Genomic DNA, 20,183 nt, shown 5'->3' with positions numbered 1-20,183 from the left:
TTTCTCTTTGTTGCTATTTTACTCTTTTTTCAGTTAAAACACATTATTTTTTTAACTACTGCTTAAAAAAGTATTTATCATAAGCTATTATTTTTAAAGTAGACAGGATATTTTTTATTATATTCACGTTTTAATGATGAAATTATTTACTTAATTTCAGTTTTATTTTTTACTGATTCTAGTATAAACCTATTTTTAAGTAGATTATTGATATTATTTTGGAGCGAGTTAGAAAAATAATTATAAAATGTGTTCAGATGTTATGGATTCAATAAAAGACAATATATTAAGTAAGCTCGACCTCTATAATGATGAAAATAACAAACATTAAAAAAAAAGGTATTTTAAGTGTAAAGAGTCTGTAAAATTGTTAATGATAAAACAATAGGTTTTGCAGTTAAAAAATGTTGTAATAACAGGTAAAGTTTAGATATGGGAGAGCTATCCAAAGAGTTTGTGATAAATGCCAAGAAAGCTGATGGTTTCTTTTCACCCACAAAACATAGTTTAAAATAAACATATTAAAGATTTTGATGTAATGGGTGTTCAAAAAGTAATGCAATCGTATAGAAGAATGTTTCTTCTATTTTTTTTGCAGGTATTTATTTAAAGAAATTTTTATATAGATGAAAGTTTCTTGCCATATTACGTCTCACAGAGGGTGTTTTAAAAAAAAACTTTGGTAAATTATAAGACCGAAAGTATAGGTATCTAATTTTTAATAAAAAATATCTTGTCTACTTTAAAAATAACATCTTACAATAAATAATTTTTTGTAACTTTATTAGCCACTTGTTCCATCATTTTTTTTTTGTATTTAATATCAATTTACCTGAAGTTCAAGGGCAGGATCTTGTATTCTTTGGGCAATAGTGTGAGCTTGTTGAAATGCTTGTAATGCTTTACAGAATGTAGCTAATTCTAGATGAATAGTACCAACGGTAATCTGAACTAAACCAGCAGTTCTACATTGGTCACATTCGTTGTACAGTGAATGTCTTGCACATGCTAATGCTCGTTCCAATGCTCCCATTCGTTCATGTGTTCTAGCTAGATTTAGATAGGCTTCTGCTCTTAAATTTGGACTATCAGCTTCTTCTGCCAAGTTTAGTTGTCTATGAGCAAATTCCATACTTTCTCTGTAAAATAATTCAGAAACAGCCTTAAATTATTAATACTGAAAATGACATACTTACTGTAAAGGTGTTAAGATTCTTCTTAACAGTTCTTCAATGAACTGTTGAGAGAAATTGTAGAAAAAGATACGAATATAATCTGCATACTAGAGTCTTCATTACCCAAAACTAAAAAAACAACATCTGAAGTTTAAGAACTTCCAAATGTTCAATTTATCTTGAGATGAAAGTAGAGGAGCAGGAGTGGTTACTCTTGTCCATGAATTCCTATACATCATAGATTGTAAAACAGAAAACATAGGCAAATTGGAGTTAATGCAACTGAAAATAAAGGTCAATAATGATAATCACATTACTCAAATCAATGTCTACATTCCTTTTCAGGGTGTCCGGAATGACCTGAAAATCATTCTCATTCTCCTTTTAACACCTGACAAACCAAATTATCTCTTGGTTGGTGATTTTAACACTAAACACCATAGCCAGAGTGAGGGGTCAGAAAATGAAAATGACTACATGTTTTTCCTGGCAAGGGGGAAGTGAGTTATGGACCTTGTGGATCTCTTATCTCAAATTTTTTTTAATGGGTAGATCATTTTTTTACATAATTTAATACCCTTTAGGTTGTTAAGATACTTTCTGATGGTCTGTTTTATTCAAACTCCCATAAGTGGTAGGGGTAAAAAAAACCTTATTTCTTATTTATCTTCTGAACTCAAAGTCATATCTTGTATTAATCAGATAATTTCATTAAATTTTACTAGTATGACATTTTGGTTTTGTATTTAGGTATTTCATTCATGGGTAGGAATAGTAAGACTATTTTTTTATCAGTTATCATTTTGCTTGATATGAGTACATTCTGAGTGTATTAACCAATTCTGTATGATGACTTCCGAATGTGGATCGATTGGTGTCACTTAATTCTGGTTAAGAGGTGGGTGTCAATTCTGCAACTGGTTAAGAGGTGGGAAGAAGTATTCATTGTCAGGATGATCACTTTGGATCCTGTATCCAAAATTCTACTAAAAAGAATGATATTTTTGTACATTATTCTTTACTTGCTTACTTATATACTTTAATATGTCACTATGTCACTTAATTTTCTTTCTGTTATGGGTGAAATTGTCAATGGCGCAAGTTGCATGAGTTATCTAGTCTATCTGGGAAAATTATGCAACTCTCTGCTGGCCTTGTTTGTATAGAATTTAAAGTACTTAAAATAATCTATGTGTGTATGCTATGGACTCATAACATAAACTGAGAAATTGTATCATAACAGAATTAATTGAATGTGTGGATATCTCTAGAATACTAAACAGAATTACCCTGGTTAAAAACTAACACTAAAGAAGATAAAGTATTCAGTAACTGTAAACGTGTCATGATAAAGGCCTGATTAATTCAGCTCTAAAATGTTCTTATTTTTTGTTATAAAATTTCTCAAAGGAAATTTTTAATTCTATTTGATTTGTATTGTACTTTACTTATAATTATGCAACTGCAACATGAAACATAACTCAGTGTTTTTTAGCTTTTTTATGATTTTTACAAAAGCTTCTTTAATAGGTCAATACAAAACTGTTTATAGAATGGTGTAAAAAATCTTGGTAAAAGAAGGTATTACTTTAATTAGTTTTTATATAGTAATAAATTTTAGTATTACCTATATTTAGCCCAATCCATATAAGCTTGATATAAATAACCTAAGAGAATAAATTTATCACTACGCTTTCTTATCCTTTTTAAAGCACTTCGCCATTTTGTAACAGCAGCTTGTTGCTTATGTTGGTTATAAAGCCGCAAACCTTGTTCAACCTGAAACATAAAATAATATATAAAAACTCATTAATTCCTTTAATCTTAATTTAAAGAGACTTTAAAGGAAATAAGGTAAACTTCAGAAAATATAAAGTTATACAGATATTAGATAAGGATCCAAGTGCAGAGTAGAATGATTACTCAATAAAGATTTATTAATGAATGCTTCATATAATTCTAAATTTTTATAATAGTATTATAGAAATGATTTTAATACTTAGCTTAATGCTATGTCAAGTACTTTGGCAAATTGCTCAAAGAAAAATCTATTTTTCAATAATGTAAGGCAGGTACTAATGAAAGTTGCCATGGTAATTCATAAACTGAAGAGGATATCACACAATTAGTGAGGTTTGTTATTTGGCGACCCTGAACTGGTGAACAAGGGAATCTTTAAAAGCATGGTTCTTTTGCTAGTATAAATTGATCTAAACAGTGGCTCTTTTAACTTCCTTTACAGATGGTACAATCTTGGCTTATAACTGTATGAGTAACCTGTCTGTTGCAAAAAAGAACCAAAGTGACTTAAACAAATTAAGTTTTGGTTTATTATGAATAAGTGTTTGCTCAAAGGGTTAAGTCTAAGCAAATTAATTTCTCTTTATGGAATATAATAATATAATTGATAGCATTTATTTCAAATATAGGAATTATTTATTAAAGGATGTCAATAAATCCAACCAACCATGCTCAATTGCAACAAATAAAATACATAAAAGATTAGAAAAGGAATAAAAATTGATGACAATTATAATTGAAAAGAGAGTATTAGTGAATGAAAACTTATTTAAACTATGTCCTAACAAAATTTTTTTCTATTACAATACAAATGTTCTCAAACTATTTTGAATGTGGAGTACTCTGTACTCTAAATGTGTATACTCTAAACTTCAGTATGGAATCTGTTGTAGGAGGGGTACATTTATTATTAGGCCTACTATCATTTTACAAAAAGAATTGATGTGGACACCACATGACTTCCTTGTACACAATTGCTAAAATATCAGTTTTTATTAACATCAAATATTTATAAAATTATTAATTTAACAATCTTACCTGAAATATTAGGATAGAGTAAAAGTCCCTTATTACTCTTTAAATAAGTAAAAGTTTTATATCTATCTAATGCTATGTTTTTAAATTATTATGTTGTAACCATCAACAAAATGAAAACAAAAATGATTCAGGAGAAGGTTACTACATTTTATAACAATATTTATTATCAAGTAGACTGAAACAAATGCAAAAATAAAAAAAATAAAATATATATATATATATATATATATATATATATATATATACAAGGAGAAATGGAGAACCAAGTAAGTATTACCTATTCATGCATATCATATTTCATCATAATTTTATAAATAAATAAATAAATAAATAAATAAATATATATATATATATATATAACGTCTATATGCCTACAAGCGCCCATGATGATGATGAGGTAAAGTGTGTATACGAAGAAATTGACAAAGCAATTAAACACATAAAAGGAGATGAAAATTTAATAATAGATGGAGATTGGAATGCAAGCACTGGAAATGGCAAGGAAGGAAATATAGTGGGTGAATACGGGTTGAGCAAAAGGAATGAAAGAGGGGACCAACATATAGAGTTTTGCACGAAGTATAATTTAGTAATTGCCAACACCCAGTTTAAAAATCATAATAGAAGAATATACACATGGAAAAGCCAGGCAATACTGCAAGGTATCAGACAGATTATATCATGATTAAGCAGAGATTTAGAAATCAACTTGTCGACTGCCAAACTTACCCTGGAGCAGACACTGATAGCGACCATAATTTAGTGATAATGAAATGTAGATTGGAGTTTACAAACCTGAAGAAAAGGTGTCAGATGAATCGATGGAATTTAGAGAAGCTTGAGGAAGAGGAGGTAAAGAAGATTTTTGAGGAGGACATCGCAAGAGGTCTGAGTAAAAAAGATAAGGTAGAAAATGTAGAAGAAGAATGGGAAGAATTTCCCATTCTTCTGAAGGAAAGGAAATTCTTAAATCAGCAGAAGCAAACTTAAGCGGAACAAAGAGAACTGGTAGAAAACCTTGGGTTTCAGATGATATATTGCAGCTGATGGATGAACGTAGAAAGTATACGAATGTTAGTGATGAAGAAAGTAAAAGGAACTATCGACAATTAAGAAATACTATAAAAAAAAGTGCAAACTAGCAAAAGAAGAGTGGATTAAAGAAAAGTGTTCAGAAGTGGAAAGAGAAATGAACATTGGTAAAATAGATGGAGCATACAGGAAAGTTAAGGAAAATTTTGGGGTACTTAAATTAAAATCTAATAATGTGTTAAACAAAGATGGTACACTGATTTATAATACGAAAGGCAAAGTCGGTAGGTGGGTGGAATATATTGAAGAGCTATACGGAGGAAATGAATTAGAAAATGCTGTTATAGATGAAGAAGAGGAAGTTGAAGAGGATGAAATAGGAGAAACAATACTGAGATCTGAATTTAAGAGAGCATTAAAAGATTTGAATGGCAGAAAGGCTCCTGAAATAGATGGAATACCTGCAGAATTACTGCACTGTACAGGTGAGGAAGCGATTGATAGATTATACAAACTGGTGTGTAATATTTATGAAAAAGGGGATATTCTGTCAGACTTAAAAAAAAAGTGTTATAGTCATGATACCAAAGAAAGCAGGAGCAGATAAATGTGAAGAATACAGAACAATAAGCTTAACTAGTCATGCATCAAAAATCTTAACTAGAATTCTGTACAGACGAAGTGGAGGAGTGGAAGAAATGTTAGGAGAAAACCAATTTGGTTTCATGAAAAGTATAGGGACAAGGGAAGCAATTTTAATAGTAGAAGGAAGATTAAAGAAAAACAAACCAACATACTTGGCATTTATAGACCTAGAAAAGGCATTTGATAATGTAGACTGGAATAAAATGTTCACCATTTTTAAAAAATTAGAGTTCAAATACAGAGATAAAAGAACGATTACTAACATTTACAGGAACCAAACAGCAACAGTAATAATTGAAGAACATAAGAAAGAAGCCGTAATAAGAAAGGGAGTCCAACAAGGATGTTCTGTATCCCTGTTACTTTTTAATCTTCACATAGAACTAGCAGTTAATGATGTTAAAGAAAAATTTAGATCCAGAGTAACAGAACAAGGTGAAAAAGATAAAGATGCTATGATTTGCTGATAATGTAATTATGTAATTCTAGCTGAGACTAATAAAGATTTACAAGAAACAATGGATGGCATGGATGAAGTCCTACACAAGAACTAGCTATTGCATGAAAATAAACAAGAACAAAATGAAAGTAATGAAATGTATTAGAAATAATGTAGATGACCACTGAATGTGAAACAAGGAAGAGAAAAGATTATGGAGGTAGAAGAATTTTGTTATTTGGGAATTAGAATTACTAAAGATGGACGAAGCAGGAGCGATATAAAATGCCGAATAGCACAGGCGAAATGCTTTCAGTCAGAAATATAATTTGTAGGTACAGATAGAAGGAAAAAATTGTGCAGGCAGGCAACGTTTGGAATATGTAAAACAAATTGTTAGGGATGTTGAATGTAGCGGGTATACCGAAATGAAACGACTAGCAATAGATTGGGAATCTTGGAGAGCTGCATCAAACCAGTCAAATGACTGAAGGCAAAAAAAAAATAATAGAATAATTTTCTGTTTTAATGCTAAAAAATTCTACATGATACTCAGTTTTATTTTGATTTTCTTGTATTTCAAGTTGAATGATCCAGATATAATACATCAATTTCTTTTCTTGCAAAACAAATAACACCTCTTGAAGAACGATGTATGCTGAATTGAAATACTTCAATAAAATCAGGAATTTCAAATGTATCATTTGATTTTGACAGTGTTTCCACAAATATTAAAACATCACATCTGCAGTACCAATCATCGCTTGATATTAATTTAAACTTTGCAGATAGTGAGTTTATAACATACTCCTGTATGTTATTTCTGTCTGCAATGATAATTTACACAAACTTTTCCTTGGAGACTGTTCAAGTAATGCATGTAGTATGTGATAAAATGATTGCACTGTATATATATATATATATATATATATATATATATGTATGTATGTGTGTGTGTGTGTGTGTGTGTGTGTGTGTGTGTGTGTGTGTGTGTGTGTGTGTGTGTGTGTGTATGTGTGTGTGTGTGTGTGTGTGTGTGTGTGTGTGTGTGTGTGTGTGTGTGTGTGTGTGTGTGTGTGTGTGTGTGTGTGTGTGTGTGTGTGTGTGTGTGTGTGTGTATGTGCACATATCCTAAGCACATGCACATATACTAAGAAAAAAAAAAGAGAGAGAGAGAGAGAGAAAGAATTTTGTTAACTTTTAATTCTTTTTAAATTAGAGAGCTTCAGAATATTGAGAAATAAAACATTTTTTTTTTAATAGATACTGAAATTATAATTTATTAATATAAATAATTTTTTTATTTGTTATAGTTTTAATAAATAAAATTTATATTAGCCTGGAAAATAGGAATATGAGCCAACACTTGAAAATAATGAATTCAAAGAATAAAAATAAAGAGGGAATCAATATACTGACCGTTGACTTTCATTAAACTGATGAACAAAAACAAAAAATGTTATATTTATATAAAAAGTATTTTGAAAATATTATGAAGTAGCACTCTTGTAGAATAAATAGTTTACATATATATTTAATAAAAATTATTTAAAATAATAAATTTTGGCAAGCAGGACAGAACTTCAAACGAAGATACAACGAACATATAAAAGCACTCTACAGTTACATAGACACTGCATTTGGTACCACTTCATTGAGATAAATAACAAATACATTACGGACAACGTAGATATCTTTTTATATATAAAATTTTTTGTATATTAAAAAAGAAAAATGAATGAAAAGACTAACAAAAACAAATTTAACAATAGTATAGTAAATAGATGACACTCAAATCTAATATATTTTTGATTACAGCTCGAGTATGTCTTGAATTCAACAGCAATAAATATGTTCACCTAGTATTGGAATAAAAAAAAAACACTGATAATAGCTAGTTTTAGTGCCGAAAATATTTTTATATTAGTAAATACTTTAATGAAATGAAATAAATCTCATTAAAAAAAATAAGTTTTCAATCCATGAAAATTTAGAAAACATTTTAGGGTGAAATTTTGTGTCAGTAATTTTAAAAATAATTTTCACAGTTTTAATTCACAGATTATGATTATTTAAAATGGATTAAGAAGTTATATCGTGTAATTTTATAGTTATTTTTGTTGGACTGAAATTAAAAAAAAAGTACTACTCCAAATGGTTTTTCGCACCTACCTAGCGAACGGGTGGGTGGATTTTAATTTTCTTCTTACCAAAATTCATTATTTTTTTCGGATTGTCAATTACTGTAATTAAATTTTACCATTGCCATTTAATATTTTTGAGTTGGAGTAAGTGTAGTGGGGAGGGTGGGTTCCACCCTTTTGAAAATAATTTTAAAAAAGTTCCCTCGAGAATGGTATACATGCTTGCAAACAGAAATACGATGGGACTCATAGCTGTTGAATAATAAATGTGGTAACTTTTCAAATGATCATCTGGTACAAATGCAGAAGTAATTTTGTTACCGCAACCCCCAGGTTGAGTGAGAAATGCTGGTCTAGATGATTCATACTTTTGAACAACAAACAATGTAAAAATATTTAAAAAAATTGTTTGATTTATTTATGGCTGGATTATTTATGGTTTAATAAATTACAATGACAGTTTCTGTTCAGTGAAAAATATAAAACCTTCCTTTATTGATACAGAGTTAACCGATTAGGAACATACAATTTTGAAATTAATGTCATAGCCTATATGTATAAGTTAAATGGTCTAGTTGCTTAACACATGGTACAATGGACGCATAATGCACTTACAAATAGAATGTCTAGTCCAATCATGCTTGACCTCCTGTAATAACAAATCACATTTGATCCTGTGCCTTGTCGAGTAATTTACTTGATTGAGTTGCAATTTACTACATCATGTCGGAATATTTTACAAGCAATACTTTGTAATGTAATATTAATCATTTGATATATTAATTATTTTTATTTTTATTGTAAAAGAATAAAACCAAATGTCTAATTCTTAAAAATAAATCTAGTAATGAAAAGAGTACAGTCAGTACATTATTATAAGAAAAGTTGCATTAAATATTTATACATAATATGAGATAAAAATATGATAAAATGAAAAAAATATATCTGTATGTAGTGTACTAATTAATATGTGATTATGTAACAATGTTGGAGTATTAAAAAATGGACAATATAAAGTAAGATTAAGTTGACAGACCATCAATAGAAAATCCAACATAATCAAATAATTAATTCAAAATTCAAACAAGATAGGGGTGAGGTGTCACCTAATAATATTCATCACTTTTAAATACAAATTTTCAATTGAATGAAATGCAAAGTGATTAAAAAATATCATTAAAAATTTTATTAGGAAAAAATAAGGATTTTTAAACTCTTTTTGTAAAGCTAAATTGTTTATTTATTAATTGTTGTTTATTAAATACAATAACCATAATATTTGCAGGCATTTTGATTTTGAGTAACAATTCACATCAGAAAATGACATTGCAAGCCCAAAAAATATAAATCATTCCACCAATTTATTAAAAATACTAACTACAGGACCTCCGCAGCTAGGCCCTCCGGACGGGTTGCCGTGGCGGGCGGTGTCTTGGAATGGGATTATTAGTTGTAAAAATATATACTTTTTTGAATTATTAAAATTGATATAACGAAAGTTAAATTAGAAATTTAATTCTAGAAATTGATAGTTACAAATCGAGTTTTCCGCCAGTGACTGGTACATTTCGGTACCTACTTTTTTGTTATAGTTTATTTATTATTTTATGAAGACAAACAATCGCATAAATAAATAAAAAATATGTAAAAAAAAAATTAAAACACTACTCTTAAATTAAGCGCACTAAAAGGTAAAAAATAATTTTAGGACGGTATCTCAGAATGGATTTGAAAAGCTTTGATGGTGATACGTAAGATTATGTGAAAGTCATAGCTTCAAACTAATGATTTGATGATTTTGCCAGTTTTTTCTTATGCGTGTTTGAACCCCACGTTTTAGGCCATTCATATGCATAAGAAAAAACCACCACCAAAACTTGTCAAATCCATTCTGAGATACCGTCCTAAAATAATTTTTATTTTAGGACGGTATCTCAGAATGGATTTGACAATAAGTTTAAATTAATAAATTCATTTAATAATTCATTTTAAAGTTTCATTCAGTTTTAATTCATTTTAGTGCGTTTAATTTAAGAATGTTTTAAAATCTTGTTTTACATATATTTTATTTTCTACTTTTTAGTAGATTTAATATAAGAGTAGTTTATCAAAAGTTTCTTTTTGTATACTTTTTATTCTCTACTTTTTAGTCTCCATAAGTTTATACTTTAAAACTGCGTTAGCGCACAGGTTTGAGCGTATTTAGCGAAAGATCGGATCGGTACGTTTTACGGTGGGTGAGTGCAATCAAAACATAGGTATAAACAATTTAATTTCCGGATAAAAAGATCCAGTCGATCAAGAGTGTACCCAATGCGTTAAACAGTTAGCGCTCCACCTGTTGATACATATGCCGTTTGAATCGTGAAAATCGGTCGAGCGGTTGTAGAGATATTACGGTGGAACTCTATCGCCTCCCTCCCGAATTTCCGAACGATGCCCCGGGGGCACTTGAAAATATTATCATCCGACGGGTACCGCTGGGAACGGGTTGGACATCATGTTGGGGGTTAAAAAAGTTTTTCAGAGCGCTATGGCTGACCGTTTTTGAGACATTTGTGATTTTCGTCCGAAAATTTGGATCCGGTTAAAATGTACTAAATTTTCCCAAAACTTCGATATATATATATATATATATATATATATATCAATTTATATTTCACATATATATCGATATATAATAATATAAAAAATATACACCTGACCACCACGAGACAAGTACTAACGAATCGGAGTTTTCCGCTAGTGATCGGTACATTCCAGTGAGCTAAGGGTGACGCAAAGACACACATGTAAATGCCATTTAGTAGGGTAGAATTAAAAATATAATTAATAAAATTTTCTTTTATACATATGTAGAAACGGTGTTACTCTTTCAACGAACCTTTAAATAATTCCAATTAAAGAAATTCCAGCAAAGGGTTGCTCACTTTACTGGTTTGCCATTGACAGATTTTAAAAAGTATGTATATAAAGTTATTTAAAGTAAACTGAGAAAAAATCAAAATCGTTAGTAAAAACGTGTGGGTTCCAGGTGACTACTACTTGATTAATGATATTTTTATTTTTATTATCAAGATTAATACTATATTTAGAGTATAATTGCAGCAAAAAAATTAAAAATTTTTAATAAAAAATTTAGGTCCTATTTAATCCTCTTGCTCAATAGCTATTTTTATTTTTTTTTATCTTCAGTCATTTGACTGGTTTGATGCAGCTCTACAATATTCCCTATCTAGTGCCAGTCGTTTCATTTCAGTATACCCTCTACATCCTTCATCCCTAACAATTTGTTTTACATATTCCAAACGTGGCCTGCCTACACAATTTTTCCCTTTTACCTGTCCTTCCAATATTAAAGCGACTATTCCAGGATGCCTTAGTATGTGGCCTATAAGTCTGTCTCTTCTTTTAACTATATCTTTCCAAATGCTTCTTTCTTCATCTATTTGCCGCAATACCTCTTCATTTGTCACTTTATCCACCCATCTGATTTTTAACATTCTCCTATAGCACCGCATTTCAAAAGCTTCTAATCTTTTCTTCTCAGATACTCCGATTGTCCAAGTTTCACTTCCATATAAAGCTACGCTCCAAACATACTTTCAAAAATCTTTTCTTGACATTTAAATTAATTTTTGATGTAAACAAAATATATTTCTTACTGAAGGCTCGTTTAGCTTATGCTATTCGGCATTTTATATCGCTCCTGCTTCGTCCAAATTCTACTTCCCAAATAACAAAATTCTTCTACCTCCATAATCTTTTCACCTCCTATTTTCACATTCAGTGGTCCATCTTTGTTATTTCTACTACATTTCATTACTTTTGTTTTCTTCTTGTTTATTTTCATGCGATAGTTCTTGCGTAGGACTTCATCTATGCCGTTCATTGTTTCTTCTAAATCCTTTTTACTCTCGGCTAGAATTACTATATCATCAGCAAATCGTAGCATCTTTATCTTTTCACCTTGTACTGTTACTCCGAATCTAAATTGTTCTTTAACATCATTAACTGCTAGTTCCATGTAAAGATTAGCTCAATAGCTACTTCATATAATACTTTTTATAATAGCTACAACTTTTAAAATAGATAAACTATCAGAAATTAAAAAAAAAATTAATTCTGAAGTCCAAATCCGTAGGATCCCCTTTTTTAAAAAAAATTAATCTCATTTAGATTAATACTAGGTACAGTTGGATCTTCATTTTTGAAAATTGTAGTTTAAAAACAAATTATCTTTACCAGCCAGTTTTTTGGGGAGTTGAAACTTTATTTATTGAAATATTTATTTTCATCAATATGTCAGTTTGATTTGATGATATTCAAGAAAATAGAAAAATTATAGTTAATTAAAAAAAAACCTTAAGGAATAGTCTAGTGGTTAACTCAGTATCGCAAATCAGTTATTTACCAGCTGATTTTCGAAATCGAAGTTTCTGAGGTTCAAATCCTAGTAGATGGTTGCTTTTATAAGGATTTGTACTAGACAGTGGATACCGGTGTACTCTGGTGATTTTTTTTTTTGTTTAACCTCCGGGACCACCGTTACGTACTGCTTCAGAGAATGAGATGAATGATTTGTAACGTGTATGAAAAATGCCATGCCTGACCGGGATTCGAACCCGGGACCTCCGGATGAAAGGCCAAGATGCTACCACTCGCGCCACGGAGGCTAGCGTACTCTAGTGGTTGGGGTTCAATTAACCACAGAAATGGTCGAACCGAGTCTGTATAAGACTTCTCCTCGTTTACGTCATACATATCATCCTCTTATCATTGGCCCTGGGGGTTTGTTTATTGTTCAGTAGTTGAACAGATTGCAGCAACACACACATGCCCTTGTCCGATTGGTTATGTATATATATTAATTTTTTTAATATATGATAACTTTAATTTTTCAAATAAAAGGTATACGTTTACTGTACTAAAAACAGCTGTTTTTATTGTTTAGAAATTCATAAGATTTTTCTTTTAAGTTTTGTTCTGTTTTGTTTTTAATAATAAAAGTTGACTTTTTTCGAACAGTTTGTTACATCAACTTTATCAGAATTAAATTCTCTACAGGTTTTGTTAATAAAATTTATGGATTTATTAGTTATTTAACAAAGTTATTGTACTTCAAACTTAAAAAACGTGTTTTTCGTCACCGAATTTTTCTGTTTTGTATGTGATGTGAAAACTATGGGAAATGCAGTTCTACAACCTACTTCATTCGATTTTTCAGATAAAAAATATAAGAAAAGATCATGTTTTAACCTTTATATAACGCTTAAAAAGTTCAGTATTATCTCATTTTACAGGGGGAACCAAAATCCGGGCGATATTTTTTTCTAGCCGTAACTCGATAACAAAATTCGGAATATGTTTGTATGACTTTTTCCTAATTTCAAGCTCTAGAATTAGATCCCAATTTATTTACCTCTTTCCTCCTGAATCGTTCTGTAAATATATATATAGCCAAATATTGTGCAAAATTTCAACTTTTTTGGTCAACGTGTTTTCAAGATATGATGCAAAGCTACAAAAATTGTCTATTATTCCCCTACCTATAAATCTGATAACTTAAAATTTGGGAATCTTAAATAATCTATTTAAGTACGTTTATCGAAATAAAGCTCAATTTTCTACGAATGCTGTACAAAAAGTTATAAATTCAAAATGTCGAAAACTACCTTACCTTTTTTTAATTTTATCCATAATTTGATGCTATCAATGCCCTACATACAGAAATTTTTTGAGCTATTTTCAAAGCATTTATATTGAGTCATTCGAGAAATATTAATCAATAGAAGCTAACGCACGTACAAATGTAAATCTGCTGCATCCCGAATTTTGAATTTTGTGTATCCTGTTTATTATATATATTTTCGTTAACTCCGTTTGAACTGTAAATTATTTTGTAGCCATTTTTACTTCCTTGTACAAAGTAAAGGAAGTACTGTGATTACGAAAAATTTCGGTTTTCAGATTTCAAGTTAATATCCATTTTGGCCAGTTTCGTTATGACGTCAGTACGCACGTAGTATGTATCTCACATAACTCAAAAACGATTAGCCGTAGAATGTTGAAATTTTGGATATAGGACTGTTAACGTGTAGTTGTGCATCTTCCCTTTTGATTGCAATCGACTGGCCCAAAAGTGTCCAAAAAAGCCCAAAATCCGAAAAAATTCGGATTTTGGACTTTTTCTTAACTGCAGTAATAAGCCCTCATTGAGAGCTTTTAAACTATGTATCAAAAGTGCTACTTATTTTAATTGGTTCCAGAGTTATAGCCAAATAAAATTTTAATTAACGAAATATTTGGATCTTACAAGGGAAAGAAACATCGGTTCGAATGCTACTTTATTTTCTTTTTTTTTGATTAAAATTATTGATTTATTAATAATTATTAACCTCTGATTGTAAAAGATTTTTTAAAATAAATAGTAATTTAATAATAACAATAAAAAAAAGTATGAATGAAAATCAGAAGTTATTAATTTTATGAACTTTTAAAATTGTGTATATGTAATTTAATAGACGTACAAGGAAATCATATGATGTCCACAGCAGATCTGATGAAACATGATTATTTAATATTAATTGAAAATTATAATTTAGTATCGTATTCAAATTGTATTACTTTTCACTTTAAAAAAATGTGTATATGTAATTTAATAGCGTACAAGGAAGTCATGCGGTGTAAACATTAGAATTTTTAATTTACAATTGCTTGTTTACTTTTTTAATTTTTGCTTTGATTAAAATTTTATCACGGTTTCCCTTGATACATCCAGGCAAATACTTGGGTACATATTCCAGCTTATCAAATATCTACCCATTTCTGACTTGATTTATATTGTTTATTATTATGAAGAGATCGGAATAAAAAACTTATTTATACCCTGCGTTACGTTTACAAGAAAATAAGAAGTAAAGGGAATTCCCATAGGTTTTTTCATTGTTATTTGTAAGTCAGACGTAGTATAAGATTACACTAAAAAGAATACCGGGTTTGAGATAGCTGGATGTTATTTTCTTTATTTATTTTTTATTCAACTTTCAAATCCTCCTGAAACCTTTACTTTTAAGGTATAAAAAACATTTTTATTAATTGATTTACTTTCCTGTTTTACTAAAACGTTTTTTTTCTAATTGTAAAAATATCGATCGTTCGATTACCTAGATAAATCGTTGTATCATAATCCATATTTAGAAAACGATCGCTATTTTATATAAAACTGGAGAAAATTTTCAGAAGAATAGAATTTAATGACATTGTACTTAGTAATTTATAGATCACGGATTACTTTGATCATCTTATGCGGACTGGGAATCGAGAAATTAACTATCTTGACTTGAATTTCAAGTCTGTTTGTTTATTCTGATGTTAAATTATATGAAAACATAATTTTTGTACGAACGGTTATAAAATACAATTGAATATAAAAATTCTGAAGTTTCTTTTCTTAATATAGGTAAAATATTTATAAATTTATGTCACGATATAAAAAATTTATCTCTGCAATTACCTAGACTGATGGTTGTATCTGACACTTAAATGCAAAACTGAAGTATTTATTTCATAAAATTACCGAAATTTATAGGCTATGGTGAATTTCAACCGACCAGTAGAATTTAAACATATTATACTACATAAATTTGGCGTAGATTATGTTAAAGACAATTCGGATTCGTATTCAAGAGACAATATAACGTAATGTGATTACCTTTTTTATCTTATATTCCAATCTCAAATCTGTTTAACCACCATGTGCAACGAAAATAAATAAAAAAATAATAAATTACAAAAATATATTTGATTACATATAAAATTATTTTTTAAAAAAGTTTTTATTTAACTAATATTAATATTAACATTAATAAAAAAGGAAACAAATTAGAAAACCCCTGTAAAAAGTAAAAAAATAAGAATTATAACAAATTGAGAATTAAAAAAAAATATATAATATATTAACAAATATAAAAATGCACTGAAAAGTAAAAAATAAATTATATAAATATCTAATAAATAACCAATAAATAAAAAATAAATATATGTAATAATTATTAAATTTTAAAATTAAAAGTAATGAAAATATTTAGTTAAATAAAAGCGCGGTGCAGTTTTTATAATTTATTTAAAACAACACAACATTTATTTTTACAACAATTAATCTTTTTTTCATTTTCAATAACGACGCGAGGAGGCGGAAAGATCTGCTGGAACCTCTCCAGTTGAGACTGACTAGCTACAAGTAACAATCTGGGAAAATGCATCCATTCGCTTTCTTTGTACGTGTTCTCGCATAGTTGAAGTTCATCTTCGAGTTCTGCTTGTAATCTAAGCCAAATTGAACGCACTCTTTCCGCTAAAAGTTTCATTTTAATTAATTATGAATTTTTATTTAATGAATTCATAATTAGGATTACAATTATAATAATGATAATAATTAATAATTTTTCAGATTACCGTCAAAATGTAATAACTTTGTGCAAGATTTCTAAATTTAATTTTTATTTTTAATCTTATTAACCCTTACAAGTCATCTCGGTGCAAATTTCAACCAAAACTTGAGTTATTTTATTACTGATAAATAAGGTATATATATATATACTAAACAACCTCATTAAACAAAAAATATATTTTAAAATACAGCAAATGTCTATAAATACTTATTCGAAAAGATTGTTATAAAAACTGCGCCACGCTTTTATTTAACTAAATATTTTCATTACTTTTAATTTTTAAATTTAATAATTATTACATTTATTTATTTTTTATTTATTGTTTATTTATTAGATATTTATATAATTAATTTTTTTACTTTTCAGTGCATTTTTATATTTGTTAATATAATTTTTTTGTTTAAAATTCTCAATTTGATATAATTCTTATTTTTTACTTTTTAGAGGGTTTTTCTAATTTGTTTCCTTTTTTATTAATGTTAATATTAATATTAGTTAAATAAAAGCTTTTTTAAAAAAATAATTTTTTATATGTAATCAAATATATTTTTGTAATTTTTTTTTTAAGACTGAAAAAAAAAATTATTTTTACACATGAAGTTACATACGAGTACCAAATTTCAATCATTTTCATACGATAGTTCATGAGAAATGAAAATTTTCAGCTAAATGCAATTTAGCGTAGGGGCTGCGCATGGCGGCGTGGGGGTGGGTAATATCAAATTCCGAGACCGTAGTGCTGTATTGTCATGAAATTTACATACGAGTATCAAATTTCATTGATTTTCATACGTTAGATCAAAAGATATAGGAGTTGCAAGATTTGATTATTCCTAAAGCGAGTTAAATAAAAGCTTTTTAAAATATGATTTGATCATTTTTTTAAATATTTTTGGTGAAAAAAGAAAAAAACTTTTATCGTTATTATGTGTTCATCTTAAGTATGCTATCGTCCAGATATTGTAAAAAAGAAAAGTAAAAAATGGAGAAACTTTCCTTGATTTTTGACTATTAAAACTACGGTATCGTCATGTTTGAAGTCTCCGCTATTTTTCCAATATGGTAGCCCACTTAATTTTCTTAAATGGAAACTTCATTACAATACAACTCATAATTCTAAGATTTTTTTTTATTGTTTGATTTCAATTTTCTAATTAATGTGATTTTTCAGGAGCCACATCTCATTTTCATTTGTACCTATTAATAGTATATAGTTTTGTACGAAATACATTTCGAAAAGTGACGCCTAGATTTTTACTAATAGCTAAAAATTTATTTTCATATATTTTAATTACATCGTAATTAAATTATTAGACCATCGGAGGACTATCATCTGTTTCCAAATATGAAAAAAGTATCTTGTTGAAAGAGATTTATGCGAAATGATGATATTATTGTAGAAAAATCTCTCTAATTTGAAGACTTGACTAAATCATACTGTAAGGATTAGATCGAAAAACTGGTGCACCATCGAACTAAAATTGAAAGGAAATTATATTGAGAAATAAAAAAAGTTTTCAGAAAAATGGTATCTTCTTTATTTTTGCCCAGACTCATCAAACCCCTCGGGTATTGCATTATTTCTTGACGTAAAATATAAATTATTATTTCACTTCATCTTCTCCATTTTTAGGTAGATTTCATAAGAAAGCTACGAATTGTAATGGATACCATTGATTCGACTTCCGGAAAATTACGACATATCTTCGCGTTCATATCCTTCAGACCCCAAAACCATCGCCAGTTCAAGAGTTTATATATACATATTTCACTTTTTTATGAACACGATAGCTGCCGTAATTTTGCGCCAATCACTTTCAATTGATACATAAAATATAACGATTCAAAATATTTTTTCGAAAAAACATAATATCGCAATAACTTTCTTAGTAAAATATCAAATAAAATATTTTATAAATATATATCAAATATTTTATAAGTAAAATGCCAAATTCGTTTCAAGTTCTTACTGTTGATAAGGGTCTAAAACTTATCTGAGTAATATTTTTAGATATCGCCCCAAGCTCAGGAGGGGGAAAAAATAGGGTTTCGAAGAAAAAAATCATACCTCCCTTAATAAACACAGTATCGAATCGGTTTAAAGTAGTGGTTAGTCCTCTAAACATTACCTAAAACTTTTGTCTGAAACAATTTTTAATATGACCAACCCTTACGGCAAGGGATGACCAAAAATGTTGCTAGATTTGGAAGAAGATGGGACTTTACGTATGTTAAATATGTGAAACTTTTTTTCACCTGCAACCATTGTCGTACCGAGTAAATTTGAAGTTTTTCTTTCACTTTAAGGCAGAAATATTTTTTATCCCCTATTTAGCACCGGTGAAATCTACCTCCGCCTTCCGGCGTTCCGAAAGGGGATTTTTCGTTTTGTGATTGTGGTTCATCATGTAAATTATCTCCAGCACATTCAGAGTTAATTTTCCTGAAAATAATGATCATTAATCCGATACTTTGATTTTTTAACTTTTTTATCTTTTAACGTAACCTCATTTTTAAGGTTAATCAAATACATTGATTAACGGAAAAAGTGTCACTTTATATGATTGAATGTCACCAGAATATCAGTGAAATACGAAAAACAATATACTATAAATTTAAAGGCCAATTTTAAAATAATATTATTTTGTTATTAATAGAAGACACGAAACATCCATAATATTATTATTTATACAAAATTATTTGTCAGTATTCTGATTTGAATGTTTATTCACAAAAAAAATTTTTGCTATAATTCAGATATTTCTGTTTGTTTTTTAACTAACTCATGCTGTGTTAGCAAAAAACGGTTTAAAAATTAAATCCTCGCCGTTTTTTAATTCGTGAATAAAAATCCGTATTTTAGTCGTTTTTATAAAAAAATATCTTTTATTAAAAAATACGTGAATAAAAAATTCTACTAAAACATTAAAATTTTTTCTCGAGGTATGAATTTAATTGAAAAAAAAAAACACACACACAAAAATATAGATAAACGGGTGCATTTACTGACATTATACCGGCTGATTCAAAAAGCACTTCACAATTTTAAAAGATATAAAAATTTATTGAGGTAACTTGCAGATACGGTTGATGTTTCATTTCATAGAAAAACATATCAAGTTTTATCACCCAACATTCACTTTGGCTCGACATGGCTTCCATTTGTAATGCGACATACATCCCACCTGAAGTCGAATATTTTTTCTCTTTAAAATAGTCAAGGATTTTTATTATGCGAGTTAGCTGTGCTACATCTGTCTAAGTTGCTAGTACCTGGATATATTCTTTATTTTGACAGTTTCTTCACTACTGTTAAATTATCCCATGAGCTAAACAATCAGGGTTTTAGATGCACTAGCACAATTATGATTAACAGAATCCCCAAAACACAACATATATTATTATTAATAAGGAATTTAAAAAATGTGGTAGTACTATTGGAGTGACAGTGAGAGAA

General features: G+C 28.8%; 1 protein-coding gene across 1 annotated transcript in view; it reads right to left on the bottom strand.

The window, feature by feature from the left end:
* The window catches only part of LOC142326534 (43 kDa receptor-associated protein of the synapse homolog), a 488,700-nt gene that overhangs the window by 21,393 nt on the left and 447,124 nt on the right, over positions 1-20,183 (bottom strand). The window contains exons 4-5 of the mRNA XM_075369111.1: positions 2,803-2,954; positions 833-1,139 (exon numbers count right to left, since the gene is read on the bottom strand). Coding sequence (XP_075225226.1) covers positions 833-1,139; positions 2,803-2,954 — 459 coding nt within the window. The remainder of the gene's footprint in view (positions 1-832; positions 1,140-2,802; positions 2,955-20,183) is intronic.

This window comes from Lycorma delicatula, chromosome 6, assembly GCF_047948215.1.
Source record: "Lycorma delicatula isolate Av1 chromosome 6, ASM4794821v1, whole genome shotgun sequence".
Taxonomy (NCBI): domain Eukaryota; kingdom Metazoa; phylum Arthropoda; class Insecta; order Hemiptera; family Fulgoridae; genus Lycorma; species Lycorma delicatula.
This window is presented reverse-complemented; position numbering and strand designations above follow the sequence as displayed.